The following is a 21,776-nucleotide window of genomic DNA, read 5'->3' on the forward strand; positions in this document are numbered from 1 at the left end:
CCGGTGCAAAGGTTGTTACTCGGCCTTGAATCCTGCCTCCCCCCCCCCCCCTTTCTCAACTCTGTTGATTCAGTTCTGTTGGCTCTGTAAGGGAGCTAGATCAGTGCCTCAGGGGCCTAAAGTGCCTATGCCCTTCAGCTGGCTTCCTACAAAAAGTTCTGCGAAACAGAACAGGGATGGCAGGTGATTCAACCCTGCTGGCTGCTGTCTCCCTTCTCTCTGCCTGTCAGCAAAGTAAGACCATGGGGATGGTGTGTGTGTGTGTGTGTGTGTGTGTGTGTGTGTGTGTGAGTGTGCTGTGTGTGTGTGTGAGTGAGTGTGCTGTGTATGTGTGTGGTGTGTGTGTGTGTGGTGTGTGTGATGTGTCTGTGTGGTGTGTGTGTGGTGTGTGTATGTATTGAGTGTGATGTGTGTGTGTTGTATGTGTGTGTGGTGTATGTATGGTGTGTGAGTGTGATGTGTCTGTGTGGTGTATGGGTGGTGTGTGTGTGAGTGTGATGTGTATGTGTGAGTGTGCTGTGTGTGTGATGTGTCTGTGTGGTGTGTGTGGTGTGTGTGTGTTGTATGTGTGTGTGGTGTATGTATGGTGTGTGTGAGTGTGATGTGTGTGTGTGGTGTATGTATGGTGTGTGTGTGTGTGTGGTGTATGTATGGTGTGTGTGTGTGTGTGGTGTATGTATGGTGTGTGAATGTGATGTGATGTGTGTGTGTGTGTGTGAGAGAGAGAGGTGTTTGTGTTTCATGTCTGCATTTGGTTAGTAGTGCTGGGTGCAGAGCGTGGATTGCTTAAGGTGGCCTGTGCTCTCCTTCCCTGGGATGAGCAAGTTCCAGAGATTAGTTCTCACAGGGATGTGGTGGGCCTCAGAGCCCAGTGACTCTGCATCTTCTATGGTCACAGTACATATTCCAGTGTGGAGGAGCATTAGGAGTTTCAGGCGGGGACGTGAGCACGAGAGTGGTGATGACAAATACCCATTAGGAATGTGCACCAGGAAACCATTCCTGTTTCTAAATTTGGTTGTAAACATTTAGTGTGTTTTCTTAGAGAAACTGCCTGTGGCAGATATCATCAAGGTAAAGCTTTGCAGAAATATGCAGTTTGGATCAAGTAATGAATTCTAAACATTACAACATCTCCCTACCAGGGTGACTCCACACCCGTCTGTCTGGTTCCCCAAAAGCCATAGTTACTCAACTCTGCCTTACAGGCCTAGTGAACAGTTTCTTACAAAGAATGCCGGTTTCTTCTTCCTGGGGTGCATGTATCCGGAACTAGGTCTGAGCTCTGGAGACCGTGCAGGCCCCACACTGCAGGAAGCAAAAGACTTCTATGCTCAGAAGTCCAGTCTTCACATTCACTCAGTGGCTAGCCTAGGAGGTCTGCTTTGTGGACAAGGGAAAACCTTAAACCTTCGACACTTGTTCACCAGCTTTTGTGGAATAGAGCAAGTGTTTGCTTCCAACCAAAGAAGAAGTTGGGCCTGAGTAATCAGTGAGCTGTGATCCTGTAATTGCAGAGCAGGCAGGGACAGGGCTATGTGCACCTTCCACCACAGAGGCTCCTCTTGACAGAGATCCTTTTGTGTGCTGGCTGATGCTGAGAACACTGTGAGCTGGGACCAGAAGTTAGGCAGTTCAGTGGTGAGGGAGGCAGGGGACGGGAAGAGAAGAGAGTGGGAAGATGATGTCTGTGGTAGGAACAATGTTCACTTGTGGGGAGTGGAGTGCAGAGAGAGACCCAGACAGAGAGACACTGCTTAGCTCGCTGCTTCAACAGACTTTTGTTGTTTACAGAATTAGGACTCCCTGTGCCAAGGTACAAACAGCTCAGGCTTTTAAGACAGACCCGCCTGCCCATATCTGCTCGGCCCAGCCCCAAGCAGGACATTCTGCTCCTCCATGTCCTCTGTACAGACAGGATCCTGGGTAGGAAGTGCCTCCGTGGTGACTGGTCATTAGCACTGTTCCTATCCTGAACCTCTCACCTGCACAGAGAAGCAGGGAAGGATCCATCTGTGACTGAGTGATCATCAGTGGGGGTGGGGGGAGGAGGGTCCTGCCTTTATCATCCCTAGCACACAAGCATTCCCACACCCCAGGAAAGAGGATAGGTGGGCAAAACACAGGTGATCATACCCACATGTGTAAGGAGAGAAAATCAGTCTTTCCACAGAACGGATAAAATGTCTCGTTCACACTTAGTGTGTGCCATTGACAGCCATGATCTTCCTGAGGCCCTGAGCTCAGAGCATAGATTGGCACCAAACCCAAATATTCCTTCCCATTGTGGATATTCACACACCTCTCCCAATTACAGATCAAGGTCCTCACATTGGCTGGTGTAGCAGACAGGTGCCTACTGCAGTTCACAGTGTTGAGAGAAACTGAACTTGGTTAGGGTTAGGGTTAGGGGTTAGAGGTCAGGGGTTAGGGGCTAGGGGTTAGGGTTAGGGGTTAGTTAGGGTTATGGTTAGGGGTTAGGGTTAGGGTTTGGGGTTAGGGTTAGGTGTTAGGGTTAGGAGTTAGTTTAGGTTAGATTAGGGTTAGGGAGTGTTTGCTCATTCACAAGCCTTTTTGAAATCCCATGTTCTTGTGCCACTGCTCATTGGCCAATCTAGGAATACACAGTCTTCATTATTTTCAGTCCCTAGGTGTTCCCTTCAGGACTGTGAAACTAATTAGAAGCTATGGGAGGGGGGACAGTGGTAGCCAGAAAGGCCAAGTTCCAACTTTTTCCTAATGGACAGAGTCCCTCCTTTTTGGGCTCTGCTTGAGCCCATGAGCTACTGGCTCGTTCACAATTACACTACCCAGAAACATCAGTGAGTCAGTCAGAAGTGGTTGTTGAGATATTAAAGTGAGACCAAACTGTGTTTGAGGCAACAATTAAGGACGCAGAACTGGGGTGATAATGGAAGGGAAATGATAGACACTGGGAGGTGATTACGAGCGAGGAAAGAAGGAGATGAGGATCTGGGAGATAATTCAGGTAGTAAAGAGCTTGCTTTGCAAGCACAAGGACTTGAGTTCGATCCCCAGAATGCATGTGAAAACAAAATAAAACAAACTAGACTTGGTGGTACAGGCTTGCAATCCCAGTGCTAGGGAGGAAGAGATGGCTAGGTCCCTGGGGCTCACTGGCCAGTCTGCTTTAATTGGATGGTTTCTGGTAGGTAGTCATGGTAACCCAACTATACTCACACTTTGCTGATGACCAGTGATGCGCTACACTTTAACACCACATTCTTTTCCCTTGCAGTTTATTTTGCTTTGCATGTTGGACGAGCAAGGTTAAAATACAAGATTACGCCCCCTGCAGTCACTGGGTCCCTGGAATTTGAGAGAATATTTCGTGCGCAGTAAGTAATGCTTTTCACACAGGCAGGTATTGTTTTTAAAAAAGCTGTTCTATTTACCAATAAAGACTATGGAGTCAGAAGCTGAAGTGAAAACCTGCTAGATCAGAGGCTGAGAACCAACCAGCTGACCTTCCTTTCCTTTTTTGCCCAGAGACCCAGCAAGAGACCATTTCTCCACTTGTCTCAAACCAAAAAGCCCATGAATCTTTAATCCCTCTCCACTCCGTCCTGTGTTTCTCTCTATCCATCTTCTTGGCTCCTCCATATCTCTATGGCTAATTCCAGTGAACTAGTTGCTGACTCTGCCCCATGACCCAAGGTTGATTTGTTTAACATAGTCTTGGGGTTTCACAGTGCAATTGCACATCCTAAAACAGGCAGGCCAGCCACAGACAGACAGATTCTGATTAGGGGAAAGAGAACTAGAAAAGACCCTTAGTTCATTTCAGTTCACAGTCACTGTGCACCCATCTCAGGCTCCGCCGTCATGAATCGTCCAGTGTATGTTATCTACCCAACTTGTAGCAAAGATCTAGTTGGACTGGTCTATTTACCCAAAAGTCTACAACTTTGGGAAAATGGTAGTGTCCCTCAAGCACTGTGGCTTGATCAAAGAGAACTCTCCAGTCCCATGTGGGTTCAGTAGATTCAAGTGGTACTATTTTATAGTTTCTTTTCTTCTTCTGCCAAGTTCTCCAAGAACCATTTCCTAAAATCTGAAGCATGTAAGAACAAGCTGTCCCAAGTCACATGAGTCCTCAGTGTTTTTGATCATCCCGTGCTGCCTGCCTTTTCAGACAAGCACAGAACCTTCTGTCATAAACACCCTGCACTTCCTGTAGAAGTTAGGGTAACCTTTACAGGTCACCCCAAAGCCTAGTGCTTTGGAGACCATTGTCTTTATCAATATTTGCTCATTGCTGAGTTCTTTCTTTAATTTCTTCTTTATGTCCATGAGTAAGGTTCATCTGTAGTTTTTCTTGTATAGTTCTTGTCTCATTTTGGCTATTAAAAATTACACCTTGAATTCCGTTTGGTAAGGCAAGCCCTTTGGGCTGACAATATGACCTCTTGGTCAGCCTCTTGCTCTCAGATGGGTTTTATAGACTGATCTTCCCCTTGGCTTCAGAGCATCCAAGGAATGCCCATGAGACAACTTTAAGTAACATCATACCATACAAGGAGAAGTCATTCCCACCCTAGCTGTCTTTAAATACTTTTGGTATGTCAAGTAGCAAGCGTTGGTTGGGTGCCAGTGTGTTTTACACCTAAAAGTAAATGTTTATTTTATCAGCCTGTGCACAGCCTGGAAACAGAGTGGAATGATGAGTCTTATTACAAGTCACTGTCCCTTGTGCCTGCCAACACTGTGATTTCACTGCTGTTTATTTGTCCACAGTTTTAGGCCTTGCTAGTCACATTATTCTCTCTTCTTAGTCCTGTAGTTGATCGGTAGTCACTTTGTTGTGTTAAACCTGGAGCCAGTGTTTGCACCATTGTAACTAAGTAAACAATGTTGGAAGTGGTTATATGTCCTTCTTGTGCAGGGTTGGGCTAATAACTGCTTCTTTGCTGTCTCCATTTCATTCCTAATTCTTCTATGGAATTGAGGCTCCCCTGTGAGCACTTTCAGATGCACTGGCATCCTTTTCCTGCTTTGAGCCAGTCTGCATCCTCCCCCATTTCTGTAGAGGGTGCTCTCAGAGCTACTGCAAGGCTGCTATTCTGGGTCTTCTTGTCAACATCTTAGAATTTGCTTATACTCTGGATTTAGATCACCTGCTACCTGGATTACATTTTTTTTTTTAATTTTTGCATTATTTTTGTCTCTTACTTTAGTGGGGCACATTTGTTATCTTTGAGTTACAGTGGTCAATACATGAGACCCAACTTAGAAGGAAGATTTATTTTGGTTCAGTTTTAGATATCTTGCTGTGTTGGCTCTATTGCTTTGGACATGGGTGGCACATACATCATGATGGCAGCATGTGCTGGGGCAAATCCTGTTAACCTCATGGGCAGATGCAGAAAAGAAAGAGCCTTGGTCCCATCATTCCCTTCAAGGGTATACCACCAATGACCTACACCCTCCTACTGCCTCCAATCCCTGAAGATTACATTGTCAACTCTGTAACACATGGGTCTGTGGGAGAATGTTCAGATTCATGCAGACACCCTGTCTAGAAGCTTCCTGAGTGTATTTCTGGTCTGTAGAATTTTGAGGCTTGTCCTGTTTGGATACAGCCTACCCGTAGACCTGGGTAGGCATATATATATTTCCATATTAAAAACCTTACACCTTCAGAATTGTGAGATAGTTGTTCCATCACTTTCTAGTGACTTTGGGTATTTTTTTTTTCAGGGTTTCTCTGTTTAACAGGCCTGGCTGTCCTGGAACTCATTTTGTAAACCTGGCTGGCCTCAAATTCACAGAGATCCACCTGCCTCTGTTTTCTGAGTGCTGGGACTAAAGGTGTGCGCCACCAACACCTGGTCACTTGGGTATTGTTGACATTTGTCTTCTGGGCCTTGCTGTGTGGTGTGGGAACAGTTGAGAGGCTCTGGGGTGCTCTGTGCCCCACAGACCTCTTCTGCATTACATCATGCTGAGCCCCAAAGCAGGCCTCCTTGTGGTCCAGAAACTCACAACCTTCTGTCCCAGAGATTAAAAAAATTCTCTCCCAATTTCTTCTTCGTGTTTTCATTCTCTTTTGAAACTTGCTAGTTGCTCTTGAGCTGACTCTTTAGTTTTCTTTTATCTAAAGTTTTCATATTTGGGGGCTCTTGTTCTTCTTGGAAAATCCCCCAAATTTCCACTTTTCCAGCTGAATGATTCTGGGAGATCATCATTCCAATTTCAGGAGTTGATTTCCACTCTACTCTTCTGCTGCTGCTGTTGATGATGTTAAATCATATGTCTTTGGGTCTCATGGGCACAATTTTCCATTTGGGGATTTATTAATCACTTTAAAAATTCTCTGTCATCATTTCTGTTTAAATAATATTTAACAAATTTTAATAATATCAAACCACACAAGGTAAATCCTACCTATTTCAATTTCCCAAGTCCTTATGGTCTTCATGTTCAAGTTATTAACTATTTTGAAGTTTGACTTTCATTTCACATAGTAAGCAAAAAAAATACACATTAAATATTTATGAGTATCTCCATGTACTGTGGCTTAGCCTGTGTCAGTGAACAAGCCAAAAGGGTGAACAAACCTTACCCTTCTGGAGTATACAGCCAAGGAGGACCAAAGATCAACCCCAGTCATATCTCCTAGACGGAGGTTTGTGCTCTGAAAACCTCACATGAGAGCCTGGGGTGGGGCGCAGCCACATGAATTGGGGTGGGCTACAATTTCAACTAGGGTGGCTGCTGTAAGAAAGGCCAGCCTGAATTACACAGTGAGACCCTGTAACCAAGAGTGGGGGACAGAGCTCACTGGTGAAGAGATTGAAAGATTGCCTTGGGTTGCACTACAAAACTACATCCCCTACCCTGAACAAAAGAAAACCACAGAAGAGACTAAATAAACCCTCAAACCCCAATAGTTATAGAAAACTGGTCAGTGGCATGTGCACAGGCTGAAGGTGGTGCCGGCAATAGGTTCAGGTTCGCAGACTCACAAACCATTTGTAAAGTCACCTTGGGGGAGACCTCAGCCCCCCTCACTTTACCTCTGCTGAACTGAGAACCGGCTCTGGGTGTGTGAGGCTTCCAGCAGGGTGGATCTGAGGGTCACTCCTTGGTTCTGTTTCATCCTCACTGTTTCCACACATGTGATTCTCTTTCAAGTTAGTGTTTTCTTCCTCCCTTTTTATAACTGGGCTCGTTTCGTCCTAGAAACAAAGTTGGACACCATTTCCCCTAGAAACAAAGTTGGACACTATTTCCAAATATTTCTCTGAAGTTATTTATAAAATAAGTACACAAGCTCAATCCATTTGTCAGAACTTGATTCGTTTGTTTGCTTAACCTTAGTGGAAGAGACATAGGGTTAAAATAATATGCTCATTACTTGGGGTGGTGGCATACACCTTTAGTTCCAGCACTTGGGAAGTAGAGCCAGACAGATCTACATGAGTTTGAGTCCAGCCTGGTCTACGGAACTTCCAAGACATCCAGGGCTACACAGAGAAATATTGTCTTGAAATACCAAAAAAAAAAAAAAAAAACCAAAAAACAAACCAAACCCTCATAATATCATGGGGGATTTGGAGCCAAGAGATAGCTTGATGGATGGGGCAAGCAGGGCAGTCCTATCCCATTCCCTCCCTGTATTTCTTGTATTTTCAACAGTACAGTCAAAACTTCTTGCCTTGAATTCTAAGGTTCGGGACAAATCTGGCTAATTCAGATTATTTGTCTGAAGTATGGCACATAGACTTTATGTGAGGTGCCTGGCAGAACTCCCTGGGTTTACCAAGTCTTTGCAAAGCTGGCTTGGCTATTTGTTTGTTTCTTCCACGTTGGCTTCCTTGAGTTCTGAGGAAGGAATGCACCCTGTTTCTTCCTGTCCTGGACTAAGGCATGGATTCTCTTTAGCTACCAATGGCTTTCACAGAAACGCTGCCTTTTCCTACACTTCTCTCTACGGCATAGGTCTCAGCATGGCCCAAGTGCCCAAAGACACTGCTCAGTCTTTCTCTGAGCAGAAATTACATCTCAGCAGCATCACTTCAAGATCCTCTGGCGTGGCTTCTTCAGGCTGGGAGTCACGTGTTAAGCAGAAATGGCTGAGATGGTGTTCTGGCATCCTAAGGTGCTGGACAGATGCCCTTCCCTGAGTCCTTTTCCCTCATCTGGTGAGAAGCTGTGGAGATGAGTAGAGTTTTGCCTGTGTCACAATACAGTTCTTTAAAATCATGAGATCAGCAACCACAATTTTATCCAGAGCCAGTTTTTAAGTTATTGCTAAAACTTAAAAATACTCTATCCTCATTCAAATGTCTTGATGACTTCTATTTTCTGTCCTGTTTCAAATGTCTTGATGCCTTTAGATTAAAGGCTTTTGTAAAATCCACCCGGTAGGCCCAAACAGTAAATCGATAGTGCTGCAGTGTAAACACATTTCCTGGGCCAGAGAGGTGGCTCAGCAGGTAAAGGCACAGGCCACCAAACCTGATGGCCTATGTTTAATTCCCAGAACTCGAAAGATGGAAGCAAAGAACTGATACCTGCTAAATGTCCTCTGACCGTCACACGCACACTGTGGCATACAAGTGCACATGCACACGGGCCTGTGGACAGTTTTACACCAACGGCTTCCCTTCATCAAGTGGGTTGCCCTAAGGGATGCAGTTTTTGAGAAAGATGGGACCCAGGAGCTTGGGGGCGGGTGTCTTAGTTAGTTTTCTATTGCTGTGATAAGATACCATAATCAAGGCAACTTGTAGAAGAAAGGCATGACTGGGGCCCACGGTTCCAGAGGGTTAGGGTCTGTGACCATCATTGTGGGGATCATTGCAGCAGGCAGGCAGGCAGGCAGGCATGGTGCTGGAGCAGTAGTTGAGAGCTTACATATTGATCCATAAGTAGGATGTAGAAAGAACTAACTGGCCTGGAATGGGCTTTCAAAACCTCAAAACCCACCCTCAGTGACACTCCTCCAACAAGGCCACATCTCCTAGTTCTTCCTAAACAGTTCCACCAACTAGGGACCAAGCATTCAGACAGATGAGCCAATGGGGGCTCATCAAACCACCACAGTGGGTGTTGATGGTCACTAAAAGTCCATCCAAGACAGTGGTTCTTGAGTTCCTTGTTTCCCATGAATGAAGATTAAAAAGCAGATGTGGGTGGGGTTAGCAAAGAGACGTGAGCTAAGGAAATTCCTGAGAGTGGGAGGGGTTCCCAGAAAGGAAAATAGAAATCATCAGTTGTTTTATGTAGGAGTTTTTAATAGGAATTATGGTAGAAATAAGGCAATGACCATGTAATTTCTGTTGTAATTGGTTAGTTTCCTGGGTTCTCATGGGAGGAGCCAATGGTCCCCTCTCCCCACGCATGCCTCCTAATCCAACCAGGGAGATGATAACGCAGGCAGTTCGTTCACTGCACAGCCAGTTAAGGGTGGCGGAAGTCCTCCCTTTGTCTGTCTCTGACTTACCCTTCATTAGCTGCAGAGCTTGACTCTCTGATTGCCCTTAACCTGCTAGCCATGAACCTTGCAGGTGTGTCTTGTTAATTAAGCTGTGCTGTCTTTGTTCTCATATTTACATGAGCAGCTTGACTCACAGTTGCCAAGCTGTAGCTAAAGTCTTTCTTCTTCTTGCTCATGGGTGGGGCTGTAGTCTTGTGTGAGTGGGATCTGGGGTGGCCTGGCATAGTTTGGGGCGGTGTCCTTTCTAGACTAGGTGGACGTTTCTCGTTAGAAACCATTCTTCTCCATAATTTACTTTGTTATATGGAAGGGCAATTGTACCTTGCATATGTTTTCCAAGGAACAGGGGTTGGGTCCTCACGGGAGCCAGCTGGCCTTCTGACACTGGCTCAGAGCCCTGTCCTTCCTCTCATCTGATCTGCTTGGTTGTTTCTTGGTTGCTAGCCCTCTTCCTTATCTTCCCCAGTGTTCCTGGCATCACTGTTTTAAGCCCAACTTTCCTATTAGTCCTGTGTCTGTTCTTCATTTTTACTGTAATATTCATTATCAAAACAAGCTTCTCACTTACAGGTTCTTTTCTCTTACTACTGGCTCCTGCCTCTAAGTAATCCACAGAGAGGGAACAGTATTTCTGTTTCTATTTATCTTTATTCTTAGAATCCCACCTTTTTTTGTTCTGTGTGTTCTAGAACACATACAACATTATTTTCTGGCCTAATGAGTGTCTCACATTCTTAGAGGTTTAACACAATGGAAATTTATGTCTTGGTCCCCTGATCTCTCTGGGTGTCTCTATGGGGTGACTTTGGCATAGTCACAGATGTTCAGGCTCCTCTACCCAGGTCCTCAGCCTTCTTTTGGGCTGTGGCTCTAAAGGGGAATATGCTACAACAATTACTTGACCAGGTGGCCCCAAAGTGACATATATTACTTCTCTCACCTTCCATTGATAAAAAGAAGGCTGGGGATATCTGGGATCCTGATGGAACCCCAGCAGCACTCTGACAGAGGACACATATGTACATGTTTTCATGGAGCTTGTGCTGTGATTGGACAGGTGTGGAGACTTCTGCTTTAGAAGTGACCAGGTTTGGAACTGCAGGGCCACAATCTGATAGCTCTTCCCCACTCCAAAACATGATCAAAACTTTGTAGTTCACTTACTAAGGCAAGGTCTTTGACCCCCAGCTCTTTGAGCCTGGAGTGAGTTTTCAGGGGCCATATGTTCACATGTCCAGGGGCCAAGGCTCCCTGGCAATGGGGCAGTGGGGGGCTGTTCAGCACTGTTAACTGTCCAGTGCCAGCCTCAATATCTTTGAGGATGATGTGAGTGTATCATGCCAGAAACATAGGCAGATACATTTGGATGTTTGCACAATGGCAGGAGGCGCTGAGCCATGAATTCAGAAGCTACATCATTTTGTTGGCTGCTATTTGCCAAACAGTCCTGATTTTACCTTTTAACTGGCCATTGGCAGCCACAAAGTTCTTTTACTTCAATGTTAATTACTAATATTAACATGGAGATCACACATTATAACACAAACACACACCAGAATGATTACAAAAAGGTTAGAAGACCACAGAGTTCATAGAGGCTTTGCTGGAGGCAGAGAGCTGATACAGATGCAAAGAGGGTTGCTGTATGAGATCAGATGTGACATCAAGGAACCTACTTGGACAGCTGCTGAAGGCATGCAGAGTCCTGCCACACAGGGTTACATGGCTGAACCCCAGAGATATAGGACAGTATAGATGACACACAGGACTGACTACAACAATTTGAGTTGGTGTGGATTGCTTGATGCGATAGGGCTCTTGCCCAGCTGTACTCCAGGGGACAGCCAGAGCTATCTGCCTGTGGGTCCCTAGGTGCCCAGAGTGGATGGTTTAATGACTAATGGGTAGGGCTACAGTCAGAGCATTTCTAGGTCTACTTCTTTCAAGGGGTCCAAGCGAGGGTCATAACTTTCATTGTGCTTGGGAAGTCTTGGGCCTGATGGATGGTTTGACTCTTCCCAGGCACACATACACTCCTGCTTTATCTTGATAAATGTAAAAGTGGTACCTTTGTACTCGTAGGTTAAATTTGCTCTCAGTCCGTGCCCCATGGACGGAGCTGGACAGCTGGTGGTGTCTGTGGGCAGACTCAGAGCTATTTTCTTCGGCATATGCACTTGACATGGAGCCAAAAGTTCCTGCTTGCTAGCTGGAATTGCTCTGGGCAAGGCACGGCCTGCAGCCACTGCTCCACCTTGTCGAGGACACATGGCACACGTGAACATCACAGTGCCCACTGGTTTCGACTTTTCTCCGGCCTTTCCTATTTTCTCCCTTAAAACTCACATATCCTAAAACATTTTGGTACCAGAAAAACAAGGGCAGTGTACTAGGGTCTGTACCCATTTCAAAACTTAAGTCCCGCCCTCCCCCCAAAGTATCTCAAGTACAGGCCAAGCAGGACACTAGCTCCCCCTACTGGCCCTTTAGTGAAGACCTTTTCAGTTTCTCTCCCTGGTGTGGAATTTGGTGCCCTTGGTGACATCTGCTTGAAACAATGAGTGTCTGTGCCCCATATTTCTACAGGGATGTCAGCGTTCAAAGAACTAAGGGTTATTGCACAATGAGGGCTGTGATCAGAAAATGACTTGACACAGCCCATTTTTTTCTTATGTGGACATGCAGGGAAAGGGACAGTCCACAGATAACCATCACCAGTAACTGAATTCATGAAGGGCAATTGACACAGGAATTTTCCTCAGGATTCCTCTAAGGAAAGTACAGGGTGTAGTTGTTCAGGTGGTTAGACAGAGGCTAAAATTGTTTCCGTATCGGATTGTCCTGATGTTGGCATAGTCAAGCAGTCTTCAGTATTTTGTCCCCTTGAGTTGACTGTATCTGTTGACAATTTACAGTAGTGGTTATCATGGGGCACAGCATGCTTTACCATCATGCTGTAGGTGCTTTCAGGGGCTCAGAGGTACTGCTGGTGGGGGAAGGGTGGTCACTGGGTGATAATGAGCAGACAGACTGGGACTCCAGGTGTCTCAAGGTAAAGCAATACTACCAGACCTTCCCTGCTATGGTGGACTGTACCCTCAAATTGTGAGACAAAACAAGTCCTTCCTTCGGTTGCTTTCAACAGGCGCTTTGTCATGGCTATGAGGAAAGTAAACAATACACTGTATTTTGGGGGAAGCAAGGCTCAAGGCATGTCTGCAAATAAGGACATGAGGTTGGGTGAGTCCAGGAGTGACTCCTGCTTCTATGTGGACAAGGGAGCCATTTTGTAGGGGATAAAGATGCAGAATATAGAGTAACTCACCCTAGTACTCTAGGCGTTTCCTTCCCATAAGCATACATAAAGCTGCAATGTATTCTTGCCTGATCTCAATGGCCTCTAATCCCACCCCACCCCTGATCACACTGCATCTTATCACCAACATTTTCATCTTCGGTAAGTTGGAGTGTTCCCAGAGTTCCATCCCCAACTTCAGCCAGCTAAATGGTGGGCCTCAGTGCACTTGGTACTCTCCTTGGGGTCTGAAGCATTGTCCATACCTGGGTGTCCTGCTAGCTTTATGTCAGCTTGACATAAGCTAGAGTTAACTGAAGGGAGGGAACCTCAACTGACACTATATCTCCTAAGATCAGGCTGCAGGCAAGTCTGTGAGGCACTTTCTTAATCAGTGATTGATGGGGGAGGGCCCAGCCTATTGTGGGTGGTGTTATCACTGATGTGACTCTCCTGTGTTCTTTGAGAATGTAGGCTGAGCAAGCCAATAAGCAGCACCCCTCCATGCCCTCTGCATCAGCTCCTACCTCCAGGAACCTGCCCTGTTTGAGTTCGTGTCCTGGCTTCCTTCAGGGACGAACAGCAATACTGAAGTGTAAGCAAAATAAACCTGTTCCTCCCCAACTTGCTTGTTAGCCCTGGTGTTTTGTTGCAGCAATAGAAACCCTATCTAAGACGCTGGGCCAAGTCCTGGGCGCTTCTCTGGATGCTGCAGTGGGAGGAGGTGAGGTTCAGTGCCCCCTCTCGAACTGTGCCTTGTCACCTGAGGGCTGGTACTGCTTGTGTCTGGAGCCTCACTAAGGCCTTCACAAAGGTGACCCATCCATACTCAGGCTGGTCTCCACTGAGGAGTTCTCCAGCTTGCACAGCAGGGGAAGATCCACAGCAGCCCCTCCATTCTCCTTTCTCTTTTCTTGCTTGTGTTGTGTTGGTGGTATAGTGGTGAGCGTAACTGCCTTCCAAGAGGCTTTTCTCCTCTTTCAGGCAGGGGAACAAAAACACATCATTGTGTCAGCCTCTATGGACAAAGAGACCACAGGCTCCCTGACTGCCCCCCCTACATTGGAACAGGGGTGTGGCCAGTAGGCTCTGTGCAGTATCTCTGCTCCTCAAATGCAGCACCAAGGTCATTAATTCACTGCAAAGAAAGCCCTGCAAATAGACTTTTGTGAATGATGCTTCTGAGGTGCTTAAAATGGCACAGCTGATTTTGAGTAAGAAGATAAGGGAAAACTCATCTGGAGTAGTTCAGGGTGTATCATGAAACCTGATAAAGGATAGGGCAATTGTATTATGCTTCCAGAAAGGGCCAGGAAATTGCACTGAGTGGAAAGGGTTAGAACCCTCCTGTGCTGTTTTCTCTTGTTCCCTGGACAAGATTCTCTGGATCTAGCCAAGGAAAGGAAAATGCTGAGAAATAGGTTTTTATTTTTAGCTAACTGCCATTATTCTTCTTATGGAAACTTAGAAAGCATCTTTTCACTTAGCCTACCGCAGCTACTCACAAACTTATCAAACCATCAGAAACAAAACCATGCCAAGGATGCAGAGAAAAACATACCTTAGTCTTCTTCTCTGAGTACCAGAGGGCTGCACCTCTGGCTTGTGTTAAGCTCCAGAGCAGCACTTTCTTGGACCACTCACAGACTTTTAGGCCTTAAAGAAATGATGAGAGAGAAGAGAGCATTTGTACATTAGTACTGCTCATATCCCATTTCCAGGCCACCAGAGAGCAAAAGGCGGTCCTCACTTTTTTTCACTTATTCTTCAGGATTCTGCATCAGCCATGGCCTGTATGTGTGGGTGGGATTTGTCAACTATTCACTTTCTCATTTCTAATGAGGGGGAAGGAATTGACTTTAGAGCCCTGCACTTGATAGGAAAACACCCCAACAGTGAAAACACCCCAGCTCTTTAAAAAAGATTTTATTATTATTTTTGTTTAGATGTATGGCTATGTATGCATGAATATATGTATTTTATGTCTATGTACATGTGTGCCTACAGAGGCCAAGAGAGGGCACTGAGTGGTCTGGATCTGGAGTGACAGGTAGGTGATTATAAGCCACTAGACATGGCTGGTGGGAACTGAACTCAGGTCCTCTGCAGGCACTAAACCATCTTCTCCAGCCCTCCCACCCCATTTTTGTGGTTTTCATTTTGAGACGAGGTCTCCCTAAGTTGCTCAGGTTGGCCTTGAACTCATTATGTAGCCCAGGCAGGACTTAAATAATGTGCAAATCTGCCTCAAGCTTCCCAAATTGCTGAGATGACAGGTGTGTGTCACCAGGCTCAGAAATCACACATTATTCTTACATGGCTTCAAGTGATGCTAAAATGACTGTTGTGAAATTCATCTCATCTGGTTGTGCTGTTTCTTAATAACACTGACCACTAACCTGACCATTGTTTCATCTCATCTTTCTCCTTCTCTGCTAGGTACAGATGCATTCATTGTAGCTGCTGGAGAACTATTCCCTCGTGCTTAAACAATAATATCAAAACTTCCACCTGAATTTCCCATGGTGTAGTGGCAATTTGATGTTACTGTCTACTAATTTTAATTTTTGCTTTGCCTATGATTGTTTTGCCTGCATGGATATCTGTGTAGCATTTGTGTTCCTGGGCCTCACAGAGGCCAGAACTTACAGATGTTGTGAGCTGCCATGTGGGTGTGGGAAATGAACTCAGGTCCTCTGCGAGAGATGTCAATGATCTTAAAAGCACACAGGTCAACTGGCTCTTGGGTCTTACTGTCCCACTACACAGAATGAGAATTAAATATACTCACTTATTTACCTCAGAAGGTTTTAGGTGAATTATTTAAGTACCACCTGAGTGACTCAAGTGGAAGGCTATGGGTGTCAGGGACTTTTTTAAGAATAATTCTGTTTACTAGGAGTTGAGTAGCCTCTTGAGTACTTGGATAAGCCACAGGCTGGTATGTAGGCTCTGGAGGATTGTCTTCTAGAAAAAAGCCACAGCTTGCCCCACTAGTGACAACTTATGTGTATGAGAATGTTTTTGCATAGGCTCTGTGGTTGAGCAAGGTTGGAGTCTCACCTTTAATACTCTTTTTAAGTGGAAGGCCCCTTTAGATTTCCTGTGTAAGTTTTTGTATTGTTTTAGTTTTTAATAGGTTAAATGCTCACCTGAGGATGGAAAGTCAATACATTAGTGTATGTTTCTTCATGAATTAAATTCATCTTTGTTTCCCCCCCTGCAGTCAAAATTCCTTGGAGTTTTATTCTGTATTCATCATAACCCTGTGGATGGCTGGATGGTATTTCAACCAAGGTAATTATAAGAACACGCCAACTCATCCCAAAGATGGCTGCTGTTTTTCAACATGATTAAGCGGGAGATAGATGACCATATAGCTACTGATATAAGAAGTAATGCCTGTGTACTTCCAAGTTATAGGAAGTGATTTAGTTCAATAATTAAAAAGTAAACCTGAATACTAGCACTAGATATAGCAGTAAGTATCTGAGATTCCAGTAGAGGCAGAGCTGTATAGTGAGACTCTGTCTCAAAAAGCAAGGGTTAAAATGAGCCTGGACTCTTAGAACTGACACCCAGGAGCCTGCATGGGGTATGTATGTGGCCTTCTGTATGTGTGACCTTCATATGAGATGCTTAACAGTGAGAGCAGGAGCTGTCTATGACTCCATTCTTCCTACTGTGTTGCCTCCTCTAGCCTTAATAGAAGAGGAGGTGCTTAGCTTCATTGCAACTTGATGTGCCATGGCTGGCTGATGTCCATGGGAGGCCCACCTGTAATTGAAGATAAACAGTGGAGAAGGAGCAGGTGGGGTGGGAAAGAGGGGAGGGAAGGGAAACTGATTGGGATATAATCACAGCAACAACATCAAAACAAGGGTTAATAATGCAGCTCAGTAGAAGAATACTTGCCTGGAATGTACAAGGCCAAGAGTTTGGGTCAGAGCATCCTCCTACTCCCCAACATAAGCATCTTGGATAAAATAGGATTCATCCAAGGTCATGTGGCTATAGGCCATACATAACTTCAAACAAACTATGTGCTAGACAATCAAGGATAAAAATGGCATGAGCCTTGACTTCAAATCTAATAATCTAATTTAACCAAAGGAGCAGAGCACAGAAAGCAATTCATTTTCACAATGGCAATGTTTATGGAACACTTATTGTGTGCCAGGTCATTTCTTGAACCTCATAGATTTGTAGGATTTAAACTTTCGTATGAAACAGAGTCAATAATTGATTTCCACTTTACAGATGAAGAAACTGAGATGCACAAGTGTTAAGTTGTCCAACCTGGTATTCACTATTGTGGAGAAGATCTTCTATTCAAGGGCATAGCAGGTCTACTGCTATTTGCCCAAAGAGTCCTGAAGGACATGGTGTTGCACTTTGAACGCAGCAGGTCTTCAAGCATGCCCTTTCTGTTTGGCTGAAGTTTTTTTTTTTTTTTTTTTTTTTCCTGACCTGAGGGCTTATCATACCCATGTATTTGGGGACCTGTATGGATACCCTAGCTGGGGAAATAGAATCCCCTTTGATTCCTGGTAACTGTAATGGCCTAATGGCCTCATCTGGGTATTCATTTGATTGCTAAGATTTAATAAACTAAAATCCAGCCTCTTCCAAGGAACCTTCATCAATCTCTTTCTTGCAATTTTTACTGTCAACCGAGGAATTTCAGACACAATGACCTTTAGAGAATGACTTTTAAACTTTACTCAACTCATACTTTTGTTCCTTAATGGCATGAGTGAAAGTGGCTGTTCCTTTTCATTTAAGGGCATATTAACAACGAATAAGGGAAGTGCCTTTAGATAATGGGATTCTGTCTCTGTCACTTGACTCCTTCCGATTGTCCCATGAGGGGCTGAATGAGGTGGACTGCCAAGCAGGAAAAGGATTCTTGGGAATAGTCATTCTTTTCTCTCCCAAAGTTGGCTCCTGACTACATCTGGCTGTTCATTGGCTTTGGGAGAATAAGTCAGCAGGTTGGGATAGTAATTCTCAACAGAACATGCCCAGAATGTTAACATCTTCGGATGCTAGGCAGCTCTGTCACTACTCTGAGTCTCTTTGTTCCCATCCTCTGGTACCTCCCCCTTCAACAGTGTCTTCCAGAGACCTTTCTAAGAAGACAGAACTCCACTTCCTTCTGTCCCACAGTGCCCCTTGGCTTTTCCATACTTTAGAGCCTGCAATCTTCCTGTCTCTGTCTCATGTCTTCTTTATTGATGGAATAAAACTCCATCGGGGCTGGTGAGATGGCTCAGTCCTTAGAGGGCCAGGTTTAAAGTTGAATTCTGACCCAGCACCCACACAGAAAACCTGGCACAGAGGCACATGCACCTGTAACCGGGTGGCAAGAAAGGAGGACAGGGATAGTCTCTAGCCAGAGAGCTCCAAGTTCAATGAGAGACCCTGGCTCAAAAAAACAAAACAAAACAAAACAAAACAAAGGGTATGGGGCAGGGGAAATGACAGAATGATACCTGACATCAGTCTCTGGCTTTCATAGTATATGCATGTAAGCCCATTCACATACCCACATGTCTACATGAACATGCACAACATGCAACACACACACACTTCTCTATAATACAAAGGATCAACTATGGATAGACAATAACATTTCTTTCTCTTTGTTTTATCTTCTTGGGGTGCTGAAGATTTAACCCAAGGAACTGAGCACACTGGCCAAGCTCTCTATTTTTACTGAGTTCCAGCTTTTATGTTATTATTCTAGATCTCTAGAATAATAACTTCATAAAAGCCAACAACTGCTAACCAAATCCTTAGAAAACCCCTGGCATATACAGGAAATTAAAAAAGAAAAAAAAAGTCTTGGTGACCAAGTAAAATAGTGACTTTAATTCAACAGCATGTCACAGTCCCAGACAGAGGCTCTAGACATCCAGTTTGCATCTGTGTGGTGCTGAGCAAGGGGCCTCATTTAGGGAAGATATCAATATTTTGACTGGTCAGGACCAGCAACATCAATATTGTGCTTTGCATATTTGGGGGATAAAACTTAAGAGTGATAAAATGTACAGATCAATGGAGTTTAACCCTTGAGTGATTCAATTCTCTGTCAAGGTATGTAATGTGACTGCCACTCAGGAGGTCTACTCTTGCCCCTGCACCCATCTACTCTTGCTCCTTCCATGGCTCTGAGTTTTCCACAGTTTGTTTGTTTTTTTTTTCCATTCTAGAACTTCATGTGACTGGAATAATATAGTACACTCGAGCTGTAAGGCATCAGTCCACAGCAGAGTGCCACTGAGATCCACCATGTTGCTGCAAGTACATTTCTTTCATTCACTGTGCAATGTCAGTTACTGAATGACTATACTGGTTGGTTATCAAGTCTCCCAATGATAAACTGCCAGACTATTCCCTCTTTTGCTTATTACGAGCACATAATTCATAATTATGATGACCAATCACAGTTTTCATGAATATTCTTGAGTGGTCTTTTTATGCACATGTGCCTTCTTGTTTCTTGAGTAAATACATAGGAATAGAATGGTTGGGTTACATGATAATTTTACTTTCTTATGAAACTTCCCCAGAATTTTCCCCCAAAGTTGCTGTGTGATTTTACATCCTACGAATGATGGGTGCGGATTCCAGTTGCTCTTTATCCTCACTCACCATTTTATACCGTTGGTCTTAAAATTCTAGCCATGCCTATCTTAGTGTTGCACACCTTTGATCCCAGCATTAAAGGAGGTAGAGACAGGTGGCTCTTTAAGTTCAAGGCCAGCCTTGTCTACTAAGTGAGTTACAAGACAGGCAAGGCTGTTACACATAGAGAAAACATGCTTGAAAACAACCAAGCAAACTAAAACAATAACAAAAAATTCTAGGCATTCTGCTAGGTACTTGAAGGTAATATCTCACTGTAGTCTAAACATAGTTAAAATGAATTATTTTTGCTTATTATTAGTGTGTGTGTGTGTGTGTGTGTATGCTCTGTGCATGTTGAAGCATGTGCCACATTTCCACATGGATTTCAAAGGCCAATGCTGTGAAATGTGCACTCACTTTCTTCCTCTATTGGGTTCTGGAGCTTGACCTCAGTAGCCAGACTTGCTACTTCAAGCTTGCTTCTAACCACTGAGCCATCTTGCTGGCTCTCATTGCAGTTTCTAATTAGCAGTTTTCTGACCTTGAATTGTGTCAAAACATTTTTCATGTGATTACTGGCACACTTATTTATCTTCTTGTGTGAATTGCATATTCAAATATTTCACTTGTTTAGAAAAGTTTTTCTTTTATTATCATACAAATTATTTATTCTGGGATACAACACACACACACACACACATTTATGTCAGGAAAATATTTTTAAAATACTTTCTCAGTCCCCACACTTTCTTTTGTGAAACACACATTAAGTTCTATACATTTTCTTTATTTTATCCCTTGCATAGTTTTTGCGGCTTGTCTGGGTCTCGTATATGTATACGCCCGTCACAAGTACTTCTGGGGCTATGCAGAAACTACTGATGGAAGGTAAGGAGAACCCAATGATGGCATATCTGTGCAAGGTACAGCAGGATGTATTTTCTGTTCCCGAGAGGGTTAGAACAAATGGTATATTGGTGACCAGAGTGACCCATGTTGCCCGAGGCCAGTCTTGCCATTAGGCATGAGATGAGAAAGTGAAGGTGGGAATCTACTCAATGCATGAGCTGCAAACCCCAGCAAGAACTCTGCATTGTTCCTAGAATGTTTAGGTGGGGTAGCTGTGCAGGGGGCTGGTTGGCCCCAGTGGCATGGCATCCCCTTAAGTTTTCATGAAATATGCTAAGTATTTCAAAGGGCCTATTGCTGAAGCTCTGAGCAGTTCCAACAAGGAGTAGCCTTTGCCAGGACCCCAATCAGCCACCTCACCTCTTCATGCTTACCCTGCAGGATCACTGGTTTCAAGCTGAGCCTGGGCATTTTGGCCTTGTTGATTGTCATAGCTGTCTTGGGATTAGCAAGCAGATTCCTGGATGAATACCTGGACCTCCATGTTGCCAAGAAACTGAGGCATCCCTTCTAAGGTTTTCTCTTCCCTCCCATGCTTGCCAAGGCTTTGGCACTCTAAAGACAACGTGATGTCCTGTGTTAAATAAAAGTTCTTTTATTAAATAAAAGACTTTTCATTTGTTTGTCTTGCTGTAGCTTTGTGAAAACACCCCCTTTGCTGGCCACTCTTCTGAAGCGTGCTTCCTGGTGTGGGCCCACCTACACCGCTGGTACTTCAGTGCTGGGCTCTGGCTCTGGCGTGCCTGTTGAAGGCGTGACTGTTTCAGTGAGAGTGAAGCTTGACCCACATGCTGGCATTTATGTGAATCATCACTATAGCCTCTGACACAGCTTCTGTCCCCATGAAAAGTTCCAGGGAGAAGCAGCCCAGATAGATAGGCCCTCAGCACTGCCTACGGCACAGCAACAAATGCCAGGAGTAAGAGATGCCAAATGCATGAGATAGCCAGAGAAGGGAGTCATGAACTAACCACACAAGACGAATCTGAGGGTGGAGGTGTACTTCATAAAGAACAAAGGAAAAAAGAAAAAACAAAAGCATTGTTTTAAGGATCTACCCAGGGACCTGGACATTCATGCCCGTTGGCAGAGGGAGGTGGGTCCCGCTGACAGTGGTAAAATCTGATGTGGCTTCTACTGTACGCCTGTGTCTTGTGGGACTTGTGGGAGGACTGAACATGGGAAGCTGAGTGACTACTGTCTTGATGTGCACGCAGTCACTACCTGGCGCCATTCATTTGATGTTTCAGGTTTTCAGCTGAGAACCGGGAGTGATTCCGGCTTACAGCCTCAGAGACCTTAGGAAAAGAGGAACTGGGCTCCTCCACTCTGCAGAGCCCTCTGTCAGCTTGGTATCCCCACCTCCAGATGCCTGTTTCTGTACTAGAATATGAATAATAGACCAGGAAATAAGTAACAGAACTTTCAGAATAGCAGGATGAGCTAGCAACCTCCTGGACAGCAGTGGTAAGG

At 44.7% G+C, this 21,776-nt stretch overlaps 1 protein-coding gene across 1 annotated transcript; it reads left to right on the plus strand.

The window, feature by feature from the left end:
- The first annotated feature begins 111 nt into the window (after positions 1-111).
- Positions 112-20,885, plus strand: Mgst2 (microsomal glutathione S-transferase 2). The gene is made up of 5 exons (XM_051176915.1): positions 112-234; positions 3,260-3,359; positions 15,988-16,058; positions 20,201-20,282; positions 20,685-20,885. The coding sequence occupies exons 1-5, from the start codon at positions 177-179 to the stop codon at positions 20,815-20,817; spliced, it is 444 nt and encodes a 147-aa protein (XP_051032872.1). The 5' UTR covers positions 112-176; the 3' UTR covers positions 20,818-20,885.
- The last annotated feature ends 891 nt before the right edge of the window (positions 20,886-21,776 follow it).

Source organism: Phodopus roborovskii, unplaced genomic scaffold (assembly GCF_943737965.1).
Source record: "Phodopus roborovskii unplaced genomic scaffold, PHOROB, whole genome shotgun sequence".
In the NCBI taxonomy this organism is placed as follows: Eukaryota; Metazoa; Chordata; class Mammalia; order Rodentia; family Cricetidae; genus Phodopus; species Phodopus roborovskii.